At 35.3% G+C, this 25,739-nt stretch overlaps 1 protein-coding gene across 4 annotated transcripts in view; it reads right to left on the reverse strand.

Moving 5' to 3' along the window:
* The window catches only part of LOC150106691 (putative phosphorylase b kinase regulatory subunit alpha), a 745,167-nt gene that overhangs the window by 239,135 nt on the left and 480,293 nt on the right, over positions 1 to 25,739 (reverse strand). For all 4 annotated transcript variants that reach the window (XM_090393281.1, XM_090393285.1, XM_090393284.1 and 1 more), the window contains exon 20: positions 14,650 to 14,832. In XM_090393281.1, the coding sequence (XP_090249407.1) occupies positions 14,650 to 14,832 (183 nt within the window). The remainder of the gene's footprint in view (positions 1 to 14,649; positions 14,833 to 25,739) is intronic.

The raw sequence follows: 25,739 nt of genomic DNA on the forward strand, positions 1-25,739 counted from the left end.
ACATATTAGTAAGCTTTGATATCTCCTCCTTGTTTACCAATATTCCTTTAACTGACACTTTATCTCTCTTAGAAAACGTTTTTCCCTCTGACATCTTAGACCTCTTTTCCTTTGCCATCAACTCTGGGTATTTCGCTTGGAATAACAAAATCTACAAGCAGATAGAGGGAACCGCCATGGGCTCCCCCCTCTCACCCCCCCTTGCCAATTTCTATATGGAAGATTTCGAAAAACGAGCCATAGACTCAGCCCCACTCAAACCTTCTATCTGGCTAAGATATGTAGATGATGTGTTCTCTATTTGGCCTCATGGCCCAGACACATTAGATTCCTTCCTTGGTCATCTCAATAGCCTACATCCAAGAATCCAGTTTACTATGGAAAAGGAAAAGAACAATTGTTTACACTTCCTAGACACCTTAGTCACGCGCCTGCCTAATGATACACTTGCCTTCACTGTATACAGAAAACCCACACACACAGGCAGATACATTCACAAACTCTCCCACCACTACCCCTCACAACAATATGGCATCATTAAAACCCTTACCAAGAGAGCACACAATCTTTGTTCCAGTGGAACCGCCCTCACTACTTAGCTTAACCACATACACAGAACTTTCCTCTCCAATGGCTACAGCGAACACAGCATCAAAAAAATAATCAATTCCTCCCCCATTCCCCATCCCTCTCGTCAACAAGAATTTAAAAATGCCATCACCATACCCTACATCCGTGGCACTTCGGAAAAAATAGCCAAAATACTAAAAAAGTATAACCTACACACAGCATATAAGCCCTACCGCAAACTGGCTACCCTTATCCGTTCTACAAGAGATCAGCTCCCTCCTCTCTCTCTGCCTGGAGTTTACAAAGTACCCTGTTCATGTAAGCTTGCGTACTTTGGACAGACAGGCAGATCAGCATCCATCCGCCTAGAGGAACACAAGTCGTACATCGTTAAACACAACTATGGCCATTCAGGCTTGGCTGACCATGTTTTGGACACTACCCACAGAGTATCATGGAAGAAAACCACCATGCTCCACCACAGCAAATTCAAGAAAGAGAGACTTTTCTTAGAAGCAGCAGCAGCTCTCAAAAACCAACCAAATCTTAACAAATACGGTTGTATTAAGCTTCCGAAGATTTGGGAAACGGTCATCACCAGAGGTCCCACCTTACATTCCAGGCCACCTACAACTGCCCTTAGAGGGCGCTCCACCTAGATAGGACTTTATTGTCACCCACGTGGTTGGGCTTAGTATTGTAAGTTTTTGTGTACATGTTACATTAATTGTCTTTGTAATCCCCGTAGATGTCCTAGTGACTAGGACGAAATATAGGAAGTATTAAATTCTATTTTAATTCTTTTTGAGTGTTGTAAAAAATCCATTAAACCTCCAACATAAATACATGCTATTTCTTCTACACAATGTACTCTCTGGATCATTTCCAATCACAGCTCTCCAGCTACCTCAGTCTACCTTGAATGAACACATTGCATTCCATTCCTCTAACAATATTTTTTTCTATCCAAGTCTCACTCAAGCCACAAAATTTGATCCCACCACAGCTACCAATGCTAAGAATCACTTGCCTTTATTCCTGGTGCTTCTATTATGCATGTATACATACATGATAGTAGAACATCAGACTGATGAGTGTTTAGGCAACTATTACAACTATTATTTCAAATAGGAAGCTGGAATTGATTCCTCAACCAAATCCCCACCATAATTCCACAGTTTTCACTTTTCTTTCTTGACCAAACTAGTTTAATCACTCCTAAGGTCATCCCTAATGTCAATTTTTTATTTTATTTTATTATTATTATTATTATTTTTTTTTTTTATGTGTGGTTCCGATAGTACATATTGTACCTTGGATGGGCTATGGATTTTTGTTTTTTGCCATTTTTATCAATTTTATTTTTTTTGTAATTTTTATTCATTTTTACATAGTCTTTAATACTCATAATTACCTCTCAATTACAACCTCTTAATTTAATGCATACATCAGAATTTTCATGTAACCACACAGATGCATGCAGTTTCACTGCCACTCTTTCACTGAACAAATTTTTCTGAGCACCTAATACTGAACCTATTCCAAGTGTAATCCATCCTGAAAGTAACCAAATCCTTCAAAACATCAAAATTCAACATATTACATGCTATTTCTTCTACACAATGTACTCTCTGGATCATTTCCAATCACAGCTCTCCAGCTTAGCTCACTCCTGTCATACTGTAACAAGAGATTACAATCTTGACTCTTTGGCTCTTGTTTATTGCATCACTTCACAACTCTTTCATATCTTCTAGCAACTTAAATCAAACATCTGTGAGTTTCAAAGGTACTGAAATATATTTCGCATATCTCTATCAGTGTCCAAAACTACAAAAGAGGATAATAATAATAATAATAATAATAATAATAATAATAATGAGCTTACAATAAATCCACTTTCTTCCCTCATGCAATGATCATACTGCTACTAAGCACACAGCACAAATAAGATAATTCGCCTTAAATGAATCATTGACAACGTTTTAATACATTAAATAGTCCAGTGCGGAATCCTGTATATAAATGAAAAAGAAAATAACATATATGTTTTAGGAAATGCTATTAGAAAACACACACACACACACACACACACACACACACACACACACACACACACACACACACACACACACACACACACACTGTGTGCATATCACTGCAAAACATTCTCATCCTTAGTGTTTATCTATCTGAAAGAATGTAATGATTAGAAACCATTTTTCTTGCTACAACCAGCATAATTAAAAAATAATGCTGATGACAGCATGGAAATTAGGTCTGTGCAGAGTTGAGATACAAGGAAAAAAAAGTGGCAGTGTTAAATAATAATAATGATAAAAATAATCAGTCAGAAATACAACTCTGTACTTTCTATCTTTCAGTCTACCCTGAATGCACTGAACCCATTACATTCCAAGCCTCTAACAATATTTTTTTCTATCCAAGTTTCACTAAAGCCACTAAATTTAGTCCCACCACAGCAGTTTGAAGCAGTATAATGTGAAGTGGAGGTTGACAGAATGAGATCTTTGGTTTGAAAGGAAAAAAGTTTTATTTATTACATATTATTATTTTGTGTAGTATTATTTTTATTTAATAATTATTATTTTAACTATTATTATTACAGTACAGTATTTTTTCATACTATTGATTGTACAGTTATACTGTAGGCCTATTTGGATTTATTGTGAGTGTTCAGGTTTGCTTTTTATACTTTACAGTACTTAGGCTTTTTGAATTTACCAAGATAACTTACGGTGATACACAAAAAGAGGAAATCAAAACGTGCATAATTTGGTTAAAAATATAAATCCAGATGTTGAAATTTCACAAACAGATATTACAGAATGGATTACAGGTAGAACCAAAAGTGAATTCGAAATCAAATCAGATGCTTAAATTATAAATATGATGCTACAGAATGAATTAGCAGATGATGGTGATGATAAAGAATTCAAAGAAAAAAACAGTAAAACACGAAGAGGCAGCTGACAGTTTTAATGTGTGTATAGAATGGGTTACGCCATTCCACAAAATTTTATTGCTAATGCAACTCCGAGAATAAGCATTCAAAAAAAGTTTAGCTTCCAAGAAGCAAAAGAAAATCAGTGACATTTTTACAAAGAAATAAAAAAAAATTTTTTTGTGTGTTATTTTGTGAAACATTTTTTTGTATCGTGTACAAGAAAGTGATATTTTTTATGCAATTTAAGTTACGTACTGAACTATGCAATTTTATTAAATCAGAATCCTCAACAAAACAGGTACATACAAACTAAATTTTTTACTATTATATTAAAATAAACTTGTGTACTGTATTATGTTTTAAGTTTTATATTATAGTACAGTAGCATTTTCATTTATCAGTTACTTCATTTATTTACAGAATTAAATTGATGTACCATTAGTATCTGATTCTTCCCCCGGTTGGAGAGAGTGACCATGAAGCGATCACATAGGTTGCGACCAGTCACATGAGAATTTCTATAAAGAAGGGATATATGTGGAACTACAAGGCTAGTAATTATGGAAAGATTAGGAGACAACTGGGAGCTATAACATGGAAAGAGGAGTTGAGTGGGAAGGATACAGATGCATGGACATTGATCAAGAGCTATTTAACAGCAGCAATGTCTAAATGTATTTCAAAGGTGAAAAGGCTAAATAAGGCAGGAGTAAAATGGATGAATGAAGAGATTAAGTGTGAAATCTGGAAGAAGGCACTGTGGAGGCAACACAAGATGAATGATGGTAATGAACAGTTGCATGAGGGGTACAATGAGCAGGCCAGGATGGTGACTTGATTGATAAGGGCAGCAAAAGTGGAGTATAAAAAGAAATTAATCAATCAAGCTAAAAAAAAATCCTAGTGAGTTCTTTATATTTATATATGATTTATGATTTATATTAATTATACCATTTTGATTTGTATTTAGTTATATTAATAGCATATTGGTTTTATAAGACTATTACACTTTTTTTATATAATGTTCGTCAAGTAGCTTTATTTTATCGTCCTACATCATATTTCGCCAATGTTTCTATCGGCATCTTCAGGGAATACAAACTAGTAAGCTATATGAAGGTAACAGACTAGGTTATAACTGATGGTTCTAATTCATACAAAAAATTAGTATTGAACGAGGCAATGCGCGTGTTTCGGGAACGTGATTTATTTGTTATGGCTCATGATGTAATTGTCATGAGAGTTCATTTCTTTGATGTTTAATGATCTGATTAAAGCTTTCCAAATTTCTGGTAAGGTTAGACCTTCATTCTTGTTTAGGTTTTCAGTTTTACGGGTGACTGTAGCTGCTTCCTTGAAGGTTCTTGAATGGCAGTTATCTTCTATATAGGGCATAAGGCTCTTATCCCACTCAATGTAATGGTTAGTAGAAGCAAAGTGGCAAGAAAGGCCTGAAATGTCTTGTCTGTTGTTTCTGACATATCCTATGTGTTCTTTCTTTCTCGTTTCAAAGCTTCTAGAGGTCTACCTACATAACTAATACCACATGAGCAAGGTATATTATATACTCCAGAGTACTTGTAGAATGGATGAGGATCTTTCGGTGATCTTAAAAATTTCCAAATAGTGTTGATTGGCTTGAATGTTACTCTAATATTATGTGGTTTTAGAAGGCTAGCTAATTTTTTGGAAATGCTGCTGACAAATGGAATAGTAATAGTACTGATGTATTGGACGTCATCACATTGTCTATGTGGTATATCAGTCAAGAGAATCTTGTTGTAGAGTCTTTTTGGATAACCATTTAAAGATAGTTCTCTGGATATTGTAGTTAATTCCATTTGTAGGTCATTCTTATCTGTTGTGTACTGTATAGCTCTTTTCTTGAGCATATGGATAATGCTAAGTTTCTGAGCTATATGATGAGACAAGTTGAAATGGAGGCAACGTCCAGTATTTGTAGGTTTTCTATAAACAGATAGGTTGATACTATTATTGGTTTGTTTCTTTATTAGGATGTCAAGGAATGGCATTTTCCATCTTTTTCAATTTCTAATGAAATTGAAAAATATGGAGGTAACGAGTTGAAATGGAGGTAACATCTAGTATTTGTAGGTTTTCTATAAACAGATAGGTTGATACTATTATTGGTTTGTTTCTTTATTAGGATGTCAAGGAATGGCAGTTTTCCATCTTTTTCAATTTCTAATGTGAATTTGATGGTATGGTGGAAACTATTGATTTGGTGAAGGTAATCCATTAGTTCTTCTTTCGTATGATCCCAAATGAGAAAGATATCATCCACTTATCTGTACCAAATTTTCGGTTTTGGAATGATCTGGGATAAGATCTTCCATGAATAAGTCAGCAGAAGGAGGGGGGGGGGCTACCCATGGCTAATCCGGTGAGTTGTTTGTAGACAGTTTTTTGCCAAATAAAATAGAAGTTAAACAGTGATTGAACAAAGTAGTGATGTTCAAAGATTGCAAAATTTCTTCATTTGTTTTATTGTCCCACATCACATACCCAGCAGTTTTTCTGAGAAATTTCATTTGTACTATTTGAATTCATTTTTCATCCTTTTTGTAATGGTCCATGTTTCACTTGAATATAATAAAGTTATTCTAGGCAGGGCATTACATAGTCTGATTCTAGTATGTTTTGTATTAAGTATACGGCTTAAATATATTATTAATTATGCCATTTACATTAACAAAATTTTATATTTTAACATCTACATATTTCCATTTTCGTATGATTAATCTGAAAGTATTTACTTAATTTAATATTTTATTATCTATCACAATTTTATTTTTTATTTCGGTTTCTCATTTGAAAGCTATTATTATTTTTTCGAATTTAGATATTCTCATATTATATTGTTCAGACATTATTTAGGGATTTTACTGATTTCAATAAATCATCTTTGAGAAATACTAATTAACATAATATCGAAAAGTGAGTAAACACAAAGATAATATGCAGAAAAGATAGGGCAGGAAATCATCATCATCATCATCAAATTCCTGCCATGTACCCTCAAGGGGTGTACAGGATATGATAGTACTACATGAAAAAAATTACATCATTATTTATTTTATATCTACAATTTTCCTCCAAATCAGTCTGTTACTTGTCAAGACTCCAACATTATCAGATCTTATATTTCTATCGTCTAAGGCACTTTGTACCGTATCAATCCACTTATATCTTGGTCTTCCTCTGGGTCGTTTTGCTGCCAACCTGCAGAGAACACTTGTTTTGCTAATCTTTCCTCGCCCATTCTGTTTAAGTGACCATACCATCTGAGATTAGCTCTGCTAACGCATTCCTGGATGCTGACAATGTCAAGTTCTTTCCTAATATCCTCGTTTTTAATATGATATTGCCATTGATGCTATCTGTTCACGCCTATAATCTTTCTCAGGACTCTCATATCTGTGGTCTCTATTCTTTGGTCAAGTGTTTTACTTCTGACCCAGCTCTCAGATCCATAAGTTAAAACTGGTTTGAACACTGTCTTGTATACAGCTAATTTAGTGTTCCGACTAATTTCTCTCTTATTCCATATGAATTTATTCAATTGACTTCCCACCATACCAGCTTTGCTGATTCTGTTGTCTATTTCTATATTTAATTTACCATCTTCAGTAAAAATTGTGCCTAAATAGCTGAAATGTTTTACTTGTTCCACAGGTTCTCCATTCACAACACAGTTGACATTTTCAATGATTCTGCCTATTTTCATTGTCTTTGTCTTTTTATTGCTGACCATCATACCATATCTATTACAACAGCTATTCAATTTAGTCAGAGAATCTTGCAGACTTGTAGCATATTTATTTAGAAGTATAACATCATCTGCATAAAGCAAAGAGCTAACATTAACATCTCCAATTTTCATATCATGTTTAATACCACTTTCCTTCATAATGTGATCCATATAGATAATGAATAACAGAGGGGATAATGTACATCCTTGTCTCACACCAGATTGAACATTAAACCATCTTCCTGTACCTCCTTCAATTCTAACTGCTGACTTACAACTCAAATAAAGGCTAAGTATTGCTTGATATAATGCCTCATTGACACCATATAACTGCAGCGTATTGAATAGCTTCTCTCTTGGTACCTTGTCATATGCCTTTTCCAGATCGACAAAACTTAAATACAGATCTTTGTTATATTCCCATGCTTTCTCGACTATTTGTCGTAAAGCGAAGATCTGATCCTGACAGCCTCTATTTGGCCTGAATCCAGCTTGTTCTTCACCAAGCTTTTCTTCCACAATTCTTCTCAACCGTTTCTCAAGTATACTTACATAGATCTTGCCAGAAACACTCAGTAGGGAAATACTTCTGCAATTCTCACATGCAGTTTTATTTCCCTTTTTATATATGGGTACTATGAGAGCTCTAATCCAATCATCGGGAATTCGTCCCTCTTCCCAGGCTTTCTGAACTATGCAGTGCATCCACTGTAAGACTCTTAAACCACCATACTTCACCATTTGTGATTGAATATCATCTAATCCTGCTGCCTTTCCACATTTTAAGCCTTTGATGGCTTTTTCTACTTCAAGTATGGATATGTATTCCTGCCTGCATGCCTGGTCAGTGTTTTTTACCACTGTGCTGTCATCACTGCTCGTTTCATTTAGCAGTTTTTCAAAGTAATTACTCCATACTTCAAGGATATCTTTTTCTCCCATTTTCATGTCACCTTTATCATCTCTAATTCCTTTTACAGCACTCTTTCCTCCATTCTTAAGCTTCTTTGACAACCTCCAGAATATTTTGCCACCTTCTTGATATTTATTTTCTATATTCTTGCCAAAGCCCTCCCGTGATTTTTGTTTAGCTAGTTTTACACAGTGTTTAGCATTCTTGCATTTGTCTCTATATTCTCTAAGAGCACAAGCTGACTTATTTGCCAGGAACTTTTGATATGCTTTCTTCTTTTCTTTCACTGCCTCTTTAACTTCCTGTGTCCACCAGGGAGTTCTGATTTTTTTATCCTTACAGACAACCTCACCACATGCCTCTCTGGCAGAATCAATCAATGTTTTCTTCTGAGTTTACCACTGAATCTCCAAGGTTTGATTCCTGTTCTCAAACTCTTTCATTTTTTCTTCAATAATCTTTGTGTATTTTAGTCTACAGTTCACATCTGAGAGCTGCTCAACTTTTATTCGCTTTAAAACTTTCTTACATGTTATTCTTTTCAATGTGAAATTCAATTTTATCCTGCTCAAGACTAAATAGTGATCACTTCCAATTTTAAAACTTCTGTACCCTCTGGTGTCCTGCACCAGAGAGAAAACATCACTATCAACAATAACATAGTCAACGAGACTTTTCTTATTCCTAGCCTCTTCCCTCCATGTGAATTTGTGCACATTTTTATGTTGGAACATGGTGTTAGTAATAACCATTCCATGTCCTGAGCAGAAATCCAACAGATATTTGCCATTATTATTAGCTTTGCTCTTTTCTCCAAATTTTCCCAAAATATTTTTGTATGTCTCACAATCATTTCCTACTCTGCTATTTAGATCCCCAACAAGGACCAACTTTTCATTTTTTTTTGTGTCAGTTGCTTTTTCTAAAGCCTCAAAAAATTCCTCCACTTTTACCTTAGTAGAACCTTCTGTGGGACCATAGGCACAAATAAGTCTCATTGTCCAGTTCCCCATTCTCATATTTGCCCACATTACTCTACTTGAGACTGACTGCCATTCAAGAAGATTAGCCTCGTATTTTGTGTTGAATACTATGGCTACTCCTTCTTTTCCTTGATTGTCATTGCCTGAATATAACATTTTGTATTTATTGCTCAGAACAATCTCACCAGTTTTGGTCTTTTTTGTTTCAGTCACCCCTATTATGTCGATCTAGTACTTATCTAATTCCTCAGCTAGCTCCATTTCTTTGCCATTCAGGCTTCTTACGTTGATAGTACCGATCTTTAACTCTGGTGATGTTGAGTTGGGGTTTATTTTCAGATTTGTTCCAGTAGCTGACTTTTCGCTGTTTGCCCTGGTTCCCTGGCGAAAACAACGGGAGCCTTGTTTAACCTGGCGACGCCCCAGCCGGCATGAAATTTTGTCATGTTGTACCATCATTTTATATTTTGGTTTAACCAATAAGTATACAATTTGGTCGGCTAAATCCCAAATTGCCAGTCCATCCTCGTCCGTTCAGTATCCAAGTAGATACCTAACAGGGTGCACCACGAGAAGGTGAGGATTGGGCATTAGGTCAGAATCCCTGGTCGGTTCTCCGCATTCCTTTAAAGGCCATGTGGAGGTCTCCTCTCAGTTATATAGCTTTGACCCTTAAGCACCCCAGAGCAGGAAATACAATATTCAATTCCTCCTATACTAAGAGAGACACAGAAAACAAATATATTATTACTCATTGTGCAGAAGAAATTTAGCAATTCACAAATAGAAAGCAAAAGAAATGGTTCAATAATACATGTAAAGAGGTAAAGAAACATAATGAGATGAGGCAAAAATGCCACAGGAGTCAGAAATGAGAGAATACTGATAAGGAATTTAACTAGCAAAACAGTGTTGAGAAAATGCTAATAGAGGGAAAAAAAAATATAATATTACAAATAATGCAAAGGATTTCAGATGAAGTGGAATACTTAAAACAACCCAAACTGAAATACTGACTAACAACAAAGGGGATTAATTACCTAAGAAATATTGGCAAACCAGTATTTTTTGAGACTACTAAACATACCATCACCATAAGATAGAAATCCTATACCTGAGGTACAATGTTTAGAAGGAAACGTTGAAAAACCCACAAATGAGGCATCTCTGACTGAAGTCAAGAATATTATTGAAATATTGAAAACTAACAAGGCAAAAAAAGCGAAATTAATTTGCGACAGAACTTCTAAAAATTGCATGAATCCTTAACAATCAAAACTTGACTTTCTCCTGGTACTGATCTACAATATTTTCTTTTTATGTAGTTCTTGCTTCAGTGTCTTATTCATCCATTTAATTCCATACAATTTATTATTATTATTATTATTATTTTCCTGACCCCCATGGAGTCACATGACTCATCGTGAGAGGTCAAACACTAGTGAACACAAAGTCTATCATACCACTCCTTAAAATCATCCACAGTTCAGCACCATCTCATGCAGTGCCTTTCATGTTCCGACCACTCTCCAAGAAAAAAACTTACTTCTTACCCTTTTGCTCACCACCTCCTTTTGCAACTTCTATTGATGGCTTCTTGTCCTTGTTCCTTTCCCTTATTCTACAATATGAAAAATCTATTCAGTGTTAACACAATGATAAACCCTTCAATAGCTATAATGTCTTGCTCCTTTACCTTATATCCATCAAACTCTGCAGTCCACATGCCCACAGTCTATCTTCATAGTCAACGTTGTACAGTCCTGACATCATTTTAGTTATCTGTCTCTGCACCTTCTCCAAGATTACTTCATCCTGTTCAAATCCTAGTGACCAGACCTGAGCACAGAAATCCAGAAGCTATTTGATGAAAGCTTTATACAATGGAGCCAGCACACTTTTATCTCTCATGGTCAATGCTCTCAACATTTCCATAATTCTCTGACATGTCTTCATCCTTTGCAATATGATATCGGCACTTTAAATATCTATCCACAATCATTCCAAGATCCTTTGCTTCCTCCACTTCTTTCAGTATAACTCCACCAAGTGAGTATGAGGCATCTTATCTGTGAATCCCAAATTTTAAAACCTTACATTTACTTGCATTAAAATGACATCCCCCCATGCCCTAGTCCATCCTTCCAGCTTATTCAAATTTCCTTGAAGAGCCAAAACATCAGCACTGTTACCACTAACCTTCCCAAGCTTCACATCATCTGCAAACAACTGAACATCTCCCTGTAATCCTGTGATAATATCAATGACATAAAGATCGAACAGCAACTGAACCCCTATGGAACTCCAACAGTAACCTTCCCATCTCCTGATATTGCTGCCCCGTATATAACTCTCTGATATCTATATCAGAGAGCTATTCACCAATCCAATCCACTAACATGATATCCAAACCCATATGATGTAACTTAAAAATCAACCTGTCATGTGGCAATCTGTCAAATGCCTTGGAAAAATCCAAAAATCTGACAGTATATGCCTTACCTTCATCCACTGCTCTTGTTACTCTATTGTAAAAGGTAACCAGATTACTAAAACAAGAGCACCCTTTAACTAATCTGTACTGGCCTGTATAAATAATATTACCCTCATCTGCCAATTCTGCATATGAGTTCTTACCAATTTCTCCAAAATCTTAACAACTATAGAAGAAATACAAACAGGCCTATAGTTTGATACCTCCATTCTACCAGTACCCTTAAGCAATGATACTATCTTACCACTCTCCACGAATCTGTCCCATTGCAAGACTTTCATTCAGTTCCACAGCATGTTCCCTTAAAACATGTGATGAAATTCCATCCAGTCCGCCCCCCCATCTTATTGACATTTAGTGTACTCAGTATTCAGAATTCATCCTCTTCATTCACTTTTAACACTTCACCATTCACTCATTATCCTTCTAGGAATAAAGCCTATACTACCAGATGAAATATTATAATAAAGTGATCATTAAACAGCTCAACTATGTCATCTGCTTTGCTCACCCAATTCCTATCTTCACCCATCAAGATAATCTGTCCACTATCAACTTTCCTCCTACTCACCACATAGCAAAAAACTCCTTGGGATTCTCCTTGGATTGCAGTGCCAGTCTCCTCTCGTATTCTAATTTTTCTCTCCTTACAATATTAATCACATTCCTAGCCTGAGCCTTATATTCCTCATGTAACTATTTGCCATCTCTTTCTTTATATGCCTTTTATACTATCTTTTTCTCTTGCAATTCCCCCTTTATTCCTGTTGTCATCCATTTGACTCCAAATTGCTTTATCTTCTTCACTTGAGCTATATAATCTATCACTGCTGATAACAATTTTTTTTTTAAGTAGCTCCCATGCACTAATGACCACTCTTCATTTAAATTCTTTCATTCACTGTACTGCTGCAAGCTGGTTTCTAAGTCTATGATAGTCACCTGCCTGATAATTCCATATAACTTCCTTCTGTTTTGATACCTCTCCATGCCTATTCATCCTCCAAGTCAGGACTACATGGGTCACTCTCACCAACAAGGGACAAGTATGTCATCTCAGTCGCAATCAGATCCCCTGATGCAAAGATCAAATCCAGAACTCTCGATCCTCGTGCTCCCTCCAAACACGAGCTGTCTAAGACAGTTGTCCCTCAAGAAATCCAAAAATTCAGTTCCCTTATTACTTTGTGCTATCTCCTCTGCCCAGTTTATACCACTATAGTTGAAGTCCCTCATAGTGATTGTTTGTTTTGCGATTGTCAAACTAATTTGTCTAAACATCTGCTAATCACCTCTACATTCCCTGGTCTGTAGCAACATCACACTAAATATGTCCTATAAACATCTATCTCACACCATATACTCTCAAACCCATTAGTGTTATTTCCACTGAGATTCTCCACCATGAAAGTGCACAATTCATCTCTTGTAGGGTGTATTGTGCACTTTCAGGGTGGAGAACCTGGAAAACATGGTGGCAGAGTGTTACTCATGATTACATTCAAATGTAATCATGAGTAACACTCTACCACCATGTTTATCTTCCCTATCCTGCCAAAATAAGCTATATCCTTCAATTTCTATCCCTATTAAAACATACTCCTCAGTTAACCAAGTTTCCTGATACCAACCTTTGGAGAGACTGAGTCAATCAATGCTACAAACTCATTCCTTTTATTCCTAATTCTCCTAGCATTTGTATACAGCGAAACCAGTGTATTGCCAGCATTCTGATAGTCATTATTACTCCCCCCCCCCATACTCCATCTGACTCTGTAATATAGTGTACACCCCCCCCCCCTCATTTCTCAAGCCAATATCCCACATAAGGTCATCCCTACAACATTCCATCTGTGTAATCTAGTTTCCCTGTCCCGACACACTCACTTGCCCAGAAAACAACAGTCTCTCCAAATGCCTGCATCCTTCTTATCTGCATTCAAATGTAATCCATCTCTTGCATACAGCTCCCTTCTATCCTCAAACGTACTCCATACATCCAATGTCCCTTTTCCTGCACATTCTCACTATCATTTCATTTGTCATCACTGTTCTTCTCCTCCACTCCACATTATCATACTAGGAAAACAGCTCACTATCTTTCCTTAGACACATTTCTGCTGCACGATTCACGCTAGTGCATAATATGTAATACATACCTCAAAAAATTTATAAATGATCAAATAAAAACCAAATTAATCTTATAAAAATCTTACAATTCAAGAACTGTGGAATACATGGGTATTCCACCCTTCCTTCCCCCTCCAATAATGGGTAGGGAGTTAACAGCAGGGATTCACCAAAAAGAATGGAAATGTTGAAAAATTAGATTCAGCATGTCAGAAGGGTTTTTACTTACACAAAAGCTCAAAAATATCATTTTATGTGAGGTTTACCACAATTTTCTATGTTGCAGAAGCACTATGTTATACAAGGGCTACCTGTATATATTTGCAATTCTAAAATGTAGGAATTCATTGTATCATTTGATCCAACATTCTCTTTACAGAATGTAAATATTTCTATACAATTATCATTAAAATTCCTACTTCCATGAAACCAGCATATCATTTATTTTTCATAGCATGCTGTTATGGAAAATTCCTGTTTCTCTGAAGGCTTCATCACTGCACTTTTTTTTTTTTGAGGGGGGGGGGGGGCTTTACATTTTTTTCCATACATTTATCAGAAATTAAGATTATGAATTTGTTATGAGTTATCTGCATGTTTTTAGATGTATATAGGAGATGACAATGACAGACATGAACATGAAGATATTAACATGAACTTCAATTATTACCTAAAATATTACTATAGTAATTTTACTCGTGTAAGATAGCTATTAATTAATAGCTATCTTACACCAATGCATGCACACACCCTTTAAAATAACAAATAATAACACTTTTTTTTAATATCTCAACATCTGTCTGCAATTACTTTCCTTACCTGGATCATATTTATCAACTTGAATAGAGCGAGTTCGTCTAATAATGCCACTTATTCCAGATCGTCGGGTACGTATTGTACTTTGTTTTCTTTTGTAGGGTGGTTTAGCTGCAGGAAGCTTGGGTTTATAGAAGCACTTATTTAATTCTTTTTCCAGATATTCTTGTACATTAATATTGAGATCTAGAGTAATAAAAAAAAATTCATGATACTATCTAAATCCTATCAAGGCACGAATAATTTTAATGACAGAAAACTAAACTGCCTCTATTATTGCATATTGATAATTAAATCATATCAAAGCATCAATAATTTTAATGTCAAAAAGATGAGCCTAGGCTGTCTCAAGCTATATAAAAGAAGAATAAACAACTGATTGCTGTCTTTTCTTTCTCCCAGAATGAAATCAAATAAGAAAGTGAACTGGAATACAAAAGTGACAGAATGTGAAGGCATACGTATAGTTGTATTTGGCACTCCACTTCATTTTCTTATATATTTTCAGATGAAAAATAGAAGTGGATCTCTTCTCACATGCCCCACAAAATCCTTTACAAAATTAGAAAAAGAATGTCACTAGATTAACACCCCCAACCGGCCACGATGTCTAGAGATGTCCAGCAAAATCTGGATACAATTTTATAAACCTACTGAATAACATGGATGAGAAGTGCAATTTGGTATCACCATTTCATCCACCATGGCCGATAGAGAGGTTAAATATCAAAGCAGATTAGACATGATATTTGATTCTATGCTAAGAGGGTGGGTTTCAGTTTTTTGCCAAGATTCATATTCAGCTACTTCACTTCTTGATTTTCAATTATCATTAAAAAAAAAAATCCTAATTGGGAACTTTCAGTCTGCATGGACACATGCAGAGTAGAAAGCAAATCTGCAAAATTACAAATTTCCCTAATAGAAGTTACAAGTTCATCTAGCACAGCTCATTTACATTTCCCTATTATACACTTTTTTTCAATTGGTTATACTATAAATTAAAGATACAAAGAAATGATATACTTGTGTTGGATCGTAATTTCTTCTCAATCACATTTTATCATTTTTATTCTCTCTCTCTTTAGTATTTAACTAGATGTAGGCTGATATATCAATCGAATATGAAGAAAATTTATATTATACTGCACCACTCCATATTCTGAATTGCAAGAGCAACTTAGATAAATCAACCTTCAACTGTATTAGGTTATCATAAACTGATTTTAGGCCAAGGTTTTTATTCTTACTACATAGGGTTCCGCTAAGATTCGTATTATTTTAATGAGCGGTGCAATGAAATAATCAGGCAAATACAAGATTCAATTCAAATAAAATTATTTAATGCAGTGTCACATAAATTACATCATAACACAGTATTCTTCCAACAGGGATATTATAATTAAATGAATATAAAGCTCTCATTAAGATTCTAGTATATTACTCAGCTGAGGCTTAAACTTTATAATTAAAGATTATATTTAACAGATCTTATTCTTCTTATTACAGAGAACTTCTATCATAACCTTACTCTGATCAAGGTTACATCTCAAAACATTTAAATATCAAATCTGTTCAAGATATTCAGAAAGAATACAACTTGTGAACCATCAGACATTTATTTGTAATTCTCTAAGCTCAGTTAATCAAAATTAGTTTTTGTAAGTTCGAGATTCCTAAATGACAACAAATATGCTTCTCAATATTCTCGTTCAGTCAATGAACACTTAATTCAATAAAATAGCACTTGTCACTTGAAGATGGAAAAGTCTTAGCACATCACACATTAAATCCTGACTCGCTGAATGCAACAACTAGGAACAATTTACTTTTGGCGAAATTAATTTTCTTTACTTCTCGCTAAATATATTATAGGTAATCTTACCAGAATATAGCTTCATCACATCTTAAGGAGATCAAACAACATTTTTTAAAGTCCTTGCTGACTTTTACTTTGTAGTAACACAAACTTAAAACAAACTTAAAAGAATCTTCCATTTCTGCGACTGATTTATAGACTCAGGAGAATATAACCTTTATGCACTTGGTTTAAATTATCCACCTATTTCTTCTTTTTTCTTATATGTATTAACCTATTTCTAGCACTATTTCACTCTTAGGCGTTAGGAAGTTTTGGTAAAAATCCAACTCAGAAAAAGGTAAGTTAAATTGCCAAGTGATTCCCGGTTCTTTAAATTGCGTTTTTGGCATGTCAAAATTCCCCTCCAGTCTCCGGCTACCGTTCTCTATACTCCCCTGTTTGATTCTCTCTTTACTTTCGTTTTCGTATCCACTCCTTCCTTTTTCCTGCCAATAACTGGTTCTCACGGTTAGGCTGACATCAAACTTATTTTTCCTTTCGTATATAGTAGTTCACGCTCTAGGAGAAATTTGCATGCTTTCTCACAACAACCCATCAAATGTTATCACAAAGAATCTTCTGGATATATTAAAATTACATACATTTCAGTTTCTAATATTATTATTAAAAGAATAAAGCAAATAAAATAAATGACACTTTAACATAGAGGCTTTTCATGTCTATAATATATTTAAAAATTACATAAATAAAATTAACTAACAAAACTAAAAAGGAATTTATGAATAACATTTTATAAGCAAGAGACTAACAAAATAAATTTAAATAAATCCTGCTTATGATAAGGTAGGTCTTGTTAATTATGAATGAAGTATTATAAATTATAAATATCTTCATTCACAATTTAACACTTGGAAGGATTATATATAATTATATAATTCTTCATTCAAGTGTAAGCAAACAAGTTTGCACCTGAACTATTTTCAGGACTGGGGTAACTCGTATATAGAAGCTTATGACTTCATTTGCCTTAGTATCCCATAATGCAAAGCATGTATCCTTACGGGTACGTATAATGCTATGCATTATGGGAAGGGTCACTATTGAGACCAGTTTTGACCTTTATTGAGGTCTCATCAATGGGAGCTAGACCCAGAGGTGATACCAAGGTCGAAGTAATTTGGAAGTCACTGTTGCTTACACTTTATCCAAGTGTAAGCAAACAAGTTTGCACCTGAACTATTTTCAGGACTAGGGCAATTCGTATATATAGAAGCTTATGACTTCACATCACTTGCCTTGGTAAGAGGCAAGAATACCAGAGATTTCCAAGTTTCCTTTACTATGAGACACCCTTCACTCAGGTTCTAAATTTAGTTCCTTTGATGTTACAATGATGTCAAATGGGATAACACCTGTGCCTTCAATTCCTTCTTTCCATGATTTGATTATTGTTTCTGTTCTCCTGATGAAAATACTCGCTCAAAAGGAATAACAGAAATAATTCTAAATGGAATGCAGGCCATCATTCCTCATTCCCTAGAAAATCAAGAACCACTATACAAACTCTGTTCTCCAATAAGTGTATGTGTGTGTGTCAAAGTAGTTCAAGGGGGGGGGGGTGCCCTCAGCATATTTCTAGCTTTATATTCAACTTACAGTGCAGATGGAAAAGAAATCATCAAGAAATCCAAATGTGAACTTCAAATGGCTAAATGTAGAAAATTACTCCTTCCATTCAAATGATGACAAATTATACCTTCTTGTGCTTTGCCACGTATACTGGGTATAACTTCTATGTTGTTACCGCTTACTGATTCTGCAGATATGCTTGCAATATCACCCAAAGGTAAAGCAGATCTCATGACATCATTTTCTCATCTTCCAAATGTTGATTTGACAACTACTGCAATTTGTCTCCTACATTACCAAGAATCTCATGACTAGAGAAGGCACAGAATGCCTTCTATAGTCTTACTAACATTAAACTTTTTGAGAGCTTATTTTTCACTTGGTTAGACTATAATAAGTTTAGTTTAATCCTTTATCCAAGTGTGAGCAAACAAAGTTTGGGCCTGAAAGTATTTTTAGGATACTTTCAGGCGCAGACTGGGGTAAGGTAGTACAACACCAAGGCAACTCGTTGCAAAGGTGGAGAAAGCTCTCATCACTCCTATATTAGTATCTCCCATAACGCAAAGCACATCTCCTTGCGGTTATGTGTAATGCTATGCATTAAGGCAAGGGGCCACTACCCATACCGGTTTCGACCTTTATTGAGGTCTCGTTAGTGGGAGCCAGGTCCAGTAGTGGAGACACTAAGGCAGAAGCAATGAGAGGTCATCCCAACCTATAGGAGTTGCCAAAGGGTGTACAACCTTATTATTAAATTACTCCAGATTCAGAGAAAGATGGTGAGAATTTATTTTTCACTTGGTTAGACTATAATAAGTTTAGTTTAATCCTTTATCCAAGTGTGAGCAAACAAAGTTTGTGCCTGAAAGTATCTTCAGGACTGGGGTAAGGTAGTACAACACCAAGGCAACTCGTTGCAAAGGTGGAGAAAGCTCTAATCGTAGTTACCACCAACTGGATTTGTACTCTATCCGGATAAGAGGCAAGTTTATTGACTTTTATTTATGGAAGTGAATAACTACAAGGACTGAATTATTGCTGAATTTAATAATAAGGTTGTACACCCTTTGGCAACTCCTATAGGGTAAGGTAGTACAATCCTGGGGTTGTACTACCTTACCCCAGTCCTGAAGATACTTTCAGGGACAAACTTTGTTTGCTCACATTTGGATGAAGGATTAAACTGACAGCTATTATCATTTTCCCACATTTCCGGCCATTTCAAATCATTCTGTAGGTGCTGGATTTCAGTAGCATTCCTGATTGCCCTGCCTGTCTTTGCATTATCAGCAAACAATTGAACATATCCTGTCAGCTCCTTCCCAATATCATTAATATATAGATTGAACAACAATGGTCCATGAACTGATCCTTGGAGTATATCACTGGTCACATGAAATCTGGCAGATTAACACTCACACATAACACTTTCTGATACCTGTCCATCAACCATCCACTTATCCAAGTCAAGATAAATATTCCAATCCCATATTATCTAGTTTATGCAAGCCTTTTATGTAGTATTCCATTAAATGCCTTAGCAAAGTCCAACAGTAACATACTGTATCAATTTGCTTATATTTCTATCAATCATCATATAAAATTTTATAAAATATAAGCAAACTGCTAAAACATGAATTCTCTTTAGTAAGTCTGCCAACCCCTTTCTGTATGCAAGTTCTTACCATCTTCTCTAAAATCCTCACCACCCCTCCAGAGATACTAATAGGTCAGTAGTTAGGCACATAGGCTTTTCCACTATCCTTGCAAAATGGAACTATCATACATTCTTACCATTGATGTGGTAACTTTCCTGAGTTGAGAATCAAATTATACAAGCATATCAAGAGCCTAACCAATTCAGTCAAACATTCCTTTACAATACATGCTGATATTTCATCTGTCCATATAACTTCTAAGAATGTCAAAGGTGGAAAGATGGAGAAAAAGACTCAAAAAATGAAAATACAGCCAAACATTTATATCAGAAAGCAAAGAGGAAATTTACTACAACAATATCTAGCGAGAACCTTCTTATGCTCAGAGGGTGACAATAAAAAGTATAAGAGGGGACATTTACTCATATGACTGCTCTGCTTTCTCACAGTTACACTGTCCCTTAACTACATATACTTTTTATTAGGATGCATCATCTTCCAGTGAGTGGTCTCATTTCAGAAAAATTATCTTATTGCATGAAATCTGTTAGTATAAAAAAAATAATATCACAAGCAAGACAAGGAAAATCCTCCACCTTCTCAAACAGTAAAAAATAGGTACCTCTATATCCACAGAGGAATCCCATAATAATAAAATTCTCTGGATGGAGACGATTTTTATTAGATCTTGGATATTTTTCCTGTGTGGGAATAATCATAATAATAATAATAAAAATTACACCTGATACTGATATTTCCCAGGACCACCCTGATGATCTCATTTTACACTTACCACTTCCCTTAATTTAACTAGTACAAACAGTAATATTAGGGAGTGGCTGTTGAGTGCATATATGGCAACAGTAGCAGCTCCCTCAAAAACACAGAACGTAATACCTTCTTCCAAATGCTTACCCATATATTCTTTGCTACTGGTTTAACAATCTGTTCTCTATCCTTCTTTTTTGCTACTTAAATGGGAAGTTGAAAGCAACAAATATAGGGCAGTTGATTTCTTGTGATATCTGCATGAGCAACCATTTTCTTCATTATGACAAACAAAGGAAAATAGATCAGGCTGACTGGAGTATATTCTCATCCTCAGCAGAATTTCATGACACAGTTGGTGTCTACTCTCCTGTCTGGAAGGCAGTGAATCACATTATAGGGTATATAATACAAGTTGCCATAGTACAAAATACATTGTTACTTCATACATTTCAAAAATCATTGTAGAAAGCAGAATACATGCAGCACCAAAAAAAAGCTCAAAATAAAGCTTTGGGCATCCTGCAGAAACCCTACCACAAGAAATTTACTTCTTTTCATATTTGAATGCACCATGCTCATGCACGATACACTCACTGTCAGAGGTTTTTAAAAGATCTCTTGGATCTAATTTACATCATTGGTAATCAGAAACCAGATCAAGTAATACCAAAGTGGTCTAGGTCAAGATTCAGAAATGATCTTGCTGATCCAAAAGTAGTTGCATTAGGGAGAGCTCTGCCGAAACATTGATAACATCTCCATATGTCCCAAATTCCTGGCCCTAAAAAGGAAAGAAGAAACCAACAAATTCTCTTCTCTTCAAGTGAGAACTCTGCAGGAGGATTTTCAAGAAAGAAGAGCTAACTACTGCCCACCAGATAACATCCAATTATAGACTGACATTATAGGCAAAGGACTATAGGTTTGGTGTGATGAAGTGTAAAGTGTGATATATACATCACCACTTTAGACTGAAAATATCCTCTCCCCTTCTATTCCCTCCTACACAGTCAAACACGCTGACTCCAACTTATTCAAAGCTTAAAAGACTGCTCTGCATGTTTCAACTACCAACAGTCAAAACTCTGAAGTGAAAAGGGCAGGCTGTGAAAGCTTGATGCAGGACTTCTCGATAATATCAGATCTTCTTAGATATTTCTGATGCATCACCCCAAATATGTAAGAATTAGTATTCTAAAGTTTGGTGGATTTGAAATCTGTACCCTGTCAGCAGCTGTTCAAGCGAGAAGCACTGTCTTGAGTAATAAAGCATGCTTGAAATCTCCATGAAATCTCCAAGGTTGAGGAAGCTGTCCGAGATATGTTTGTACTAAAAAAAAGGCTACATGTGAACATCAATCTCAGAAGAGAAGTCTGATCAATCAAAAGTAAAGGTAAGTAAAGTGATATCTTTCTGGTAAGAAATAAGATAGGCATGTGTTTTGATATTACTTGAAGTTTCAAGTTTAATATTTCAAGTTCAGTGTATTAAACTATGACCTCATTCATTTCCAGTGGGGAAGGAGGATAGCTTTGTGAATGTTATTGTTACCAAAATACAAGATAAAAAAAGGAATGGAGGGTAATGTCATAATCAAAATTACAGAAAGGATTTGAGGTAATTGAGAGAAGATAATTTATGTATAGGAAGAGAGCAGGTGAAAGTACAGACTTCTGGAATACTCTGACATTTGTGGGGAGAGGTGGGAGAGATTGAAAAGTTAAAATAGGATAGGTGTTAATTCAAGGGTACAATTTTGTAGCACAACAGGATAAATATCATCATGACCAAATGCCTTGTTGATGTTCAGTTTATTCAGGATTCTTCTGATTTCATTTGTCAAATAATTTGCTGATTATGCAAAGACAGGCAAGAAAATCAGGCATGTTATTGATATCCAGTATCTAATTTGAATAGGTTGGAATTGTGGTCAAATGATAATGACTCTCTATTCAACATTAGTAAGTGTAAAGTTATGCACTTTCACATGATGATATTTCCAGAGGCATATTTATGTTGGTCAAGTTATATTACAAGAAAGTGATCAGGCTAGAGATCTTGGAGTTATGATGGATAGGAATTTGAACATCAAAGGTCATATAGCAAAACTTGCAAATACAACTTAGAGGATAACTGTGATACCGAAACATACATTGACATAAGGATAAGGAAGCCATTTTGCTTCCTTATAAGGCTTGATAAGATTGCACCTGGGCTATTGTGAGTGAATTTGGGTTGCAAGGAAGAGTAACAAATACGATATCAGAATGTGAATTATAAGGAGTGATTGAGAGTATGTGGACTGCAGACCTTGGCAAACAGGAGTAAGAGAGATAATATGACAGAGGTCTGTGATCTTCTGGATGGGTATTGTAGGATATCGTCTAATGAAATATTCTGTTACATGGAAGGTGAGGGAGAAAACACAGAGTATCCATGAGATTAAGTCTGTATGCAGTTAGGAAGGAGTAAGAATTATATTTTTCTCTCGCAGAGCAGTGAGTGAATGAAACAGTTTGTTTGTTGAAGCGGTGAATGCATCTAATAAGAATTAATTAAAGAGAAGGTAAGATAGCTTATAAGGGTGATGTATGGCCTCCTTCGGTGAGTCTTGACTTCCAAGAGTTCTTAGATAACAGTAATAATATTTGCAAGCAAAACTGATGACATCATAATTACATTCAACAGTTGAATTAGCATTGCTTAAAACACTTAAAATGAATGTAACGGTAAAGCAAGTACGCCCAAGACAATGTAAATCATTTATGTACATTTTATCGAGAGCCAAAGAGCAATCATTAAAATGTTAAAAATGAAAGAACTTTTTTTAGCATTACACACACAGTTTATATACATACATGTGTGTTAAAGATGCCAAGAAATTTTATACTTGGTTTTTAATCCTTTTGCCAAATAAGCAAAACAAAGTTTCGTACATGAAATATATTTTATTATTATTATTCGTGACACCTCCAAGGAGTCCGAAGACTCATCGCGGGGAGAACACCCACTATACAACTGTTTCCACCACTACACCGAACCTCTACCAATCATCTCCATCAACGCCATCTACCACTCACCACCACTAGTATTTTTTGTCTATAAATTGCGTGTGTTCTGAAGGGCCAATTTGTCTGTAAATTGCATGTGTTCTGAAGTGCCAATTTGTCTGTATGAGGGATGAAAAACCCGAGTTTCCGGGAGAAAAAACCCTGCTACCTCCATATGAGATCAGCTAACTCACCCTCGATTGAAAAAGTCCACATAAAGATTCCTCCCATTGCAACTAAGCTACTTGTATATAGAGGCTAATGATTTCATATCACTTGCCTTAGTATGTATCGAATAATGCAAAGCACACTCCCTTTCAGGCATGTATAATGCAATTCATAATGGGAAGGGCCAGTATCCAGACCAGTTTCAATCTTTATTGAGGTCTCATCAGTGGGAGCCAGACCCAGGAGAGATACCAAGGTTGAAGTAATGCAGAAGTCATATTTATCTCATATACAAGTAGACAAAAGATGCTTGACCTTATTAATAAAAATCTCTGGATGATAGAAAGATGTAGAAAGTTTTTTACCTTGGGTGTATTATACGTTAAAGATACCAAGAAATTTTATACTTGGTTTTTTCATGTAAGTTCTCAAGTAAGCAAAACAAAGTTTTGCTTACTTGGGAAAAGGATTAAAAATCAAGTATAAAATTTCTTGCTATCTTTAATGTATAATACACAAAAGGTAAAAAACTTTCTACATATTACTTAAATATAAAGAGCCAATAGGCTTCATTTCGGTGATATAAACATTATTTAAATTAAGGGGATATTAAATCAGACATTGTTTTAAAACTGAATAAGAAACTCAAAGATTGGAATCAGAGCATTTCGTGCCGAATATAGTATAGTAAACTATAAAAGTATCAGCGACTACCAGTATGAGCTAATGCACGTAGTCCAAGTACGTAGTACAAACTCAGGCAACTTGCAGCAAAGGTGGTAAAGTTCTGATCGCTATTCTTGGTATTTTCCATAATGTAAAACACATTTCCTAAGAAATGTATGCTGTTATTACATTATGGTTGGAGGTCACTACCCAGACCGGTTTCAGCCTTTATCGAGGCTTCATCAGTGGGTAGCTAGACCAAATTAATACCAAAGGGTATAGCAAAAAGAACTTATATACTCTGCTATACGAGTTGTCAAAAGGTGCACCCATTAAGTTACTTAAATATAGAGCCAATAGGCTTCATTTCGGCGATATAAACATTATTTAAATTAAGGGGATATTTATCCAGATCGGTTTCAGCCTTTATCGAGGCTTCATCAGTGAATAGCTAGACCAAATTAATACCAAAGGGTATAGCGAAAAGAACTTATATACTCTGCTATTTGAGTTGTCAAAAAGGTGCACCCATTAAGTTACTTAAATATAAAAAAAGTCTGTTGGGGATAAGTCCAGAGATAGGGTAGATTGGGGCACAATGGATGTCTGATGTTTTGCCACATAACTGCAGACGAAGAGCAGTGAATTTTCATGGTGAAACATCTAAGTCTCGTTTTTCCACAATTCAGGTCTCTTCCTGTGCACAGCATCCTCCCTCAAATGTGCTAAAATTTCCTGGTACAACTCTTTGTTTACCATCTGACCACATAGTACAAATTCATAATGGACAATGCCTTTCCAATCAAAAAACACAACCAACATCACCTTGATCTTTGACAAACTCATTGTGCTTTTTTGGTTGAGGAGATTCTTTCCCCCACCCACTGCGATGACTGCAACTTGGTTTCAACTTCATAGCCATAAATCCACATCTCAGCTCCTGTTATGATGTTCTTAAGAAATAACTCGACAACTAATGTTCATAGCAGAACAGGGCAAATGGCAGTTGATTGTCAAAACCTGCTGCTAGATGCGCTATTCAAAAAGTTTGGTCTTTTTTTGAACACGCCTTGTATATAACTGTATAAAAGTAAACAAATGTGAAGATTTTTAATAATATAAAATTGTGGAAGTAAAATTCTTGCATAAAAAGTATATTTAAAAAATAATTAACATGAAAGTATGCTCTACCAAAGGATGAATGAATCGTAAATTATTTTTATTCTGGCTATTCTGGGCAATAAATGATTAAATAAGACAATTTTGAAAAGAAAAGTCATTCCTAAAAGGAGTAACCTTTAAAAAGGAGGAGTAATCTTCAAACT

Source organism: Typopeltis vanoorti, chromosome 5, assembly GCF_054136105.1.
Source record: "Typopeltis vanoorti isolate ZY-2024b chromosome 5, IOZ_Tvanoo_1.0, whole genome shotgun sequence".
NCBI lineage: Eukaryota > Metazoa > Arthropoda > Arachnida > Uropygi > Thelyphonidae > Typopeltis > Typopeltis vanoorti.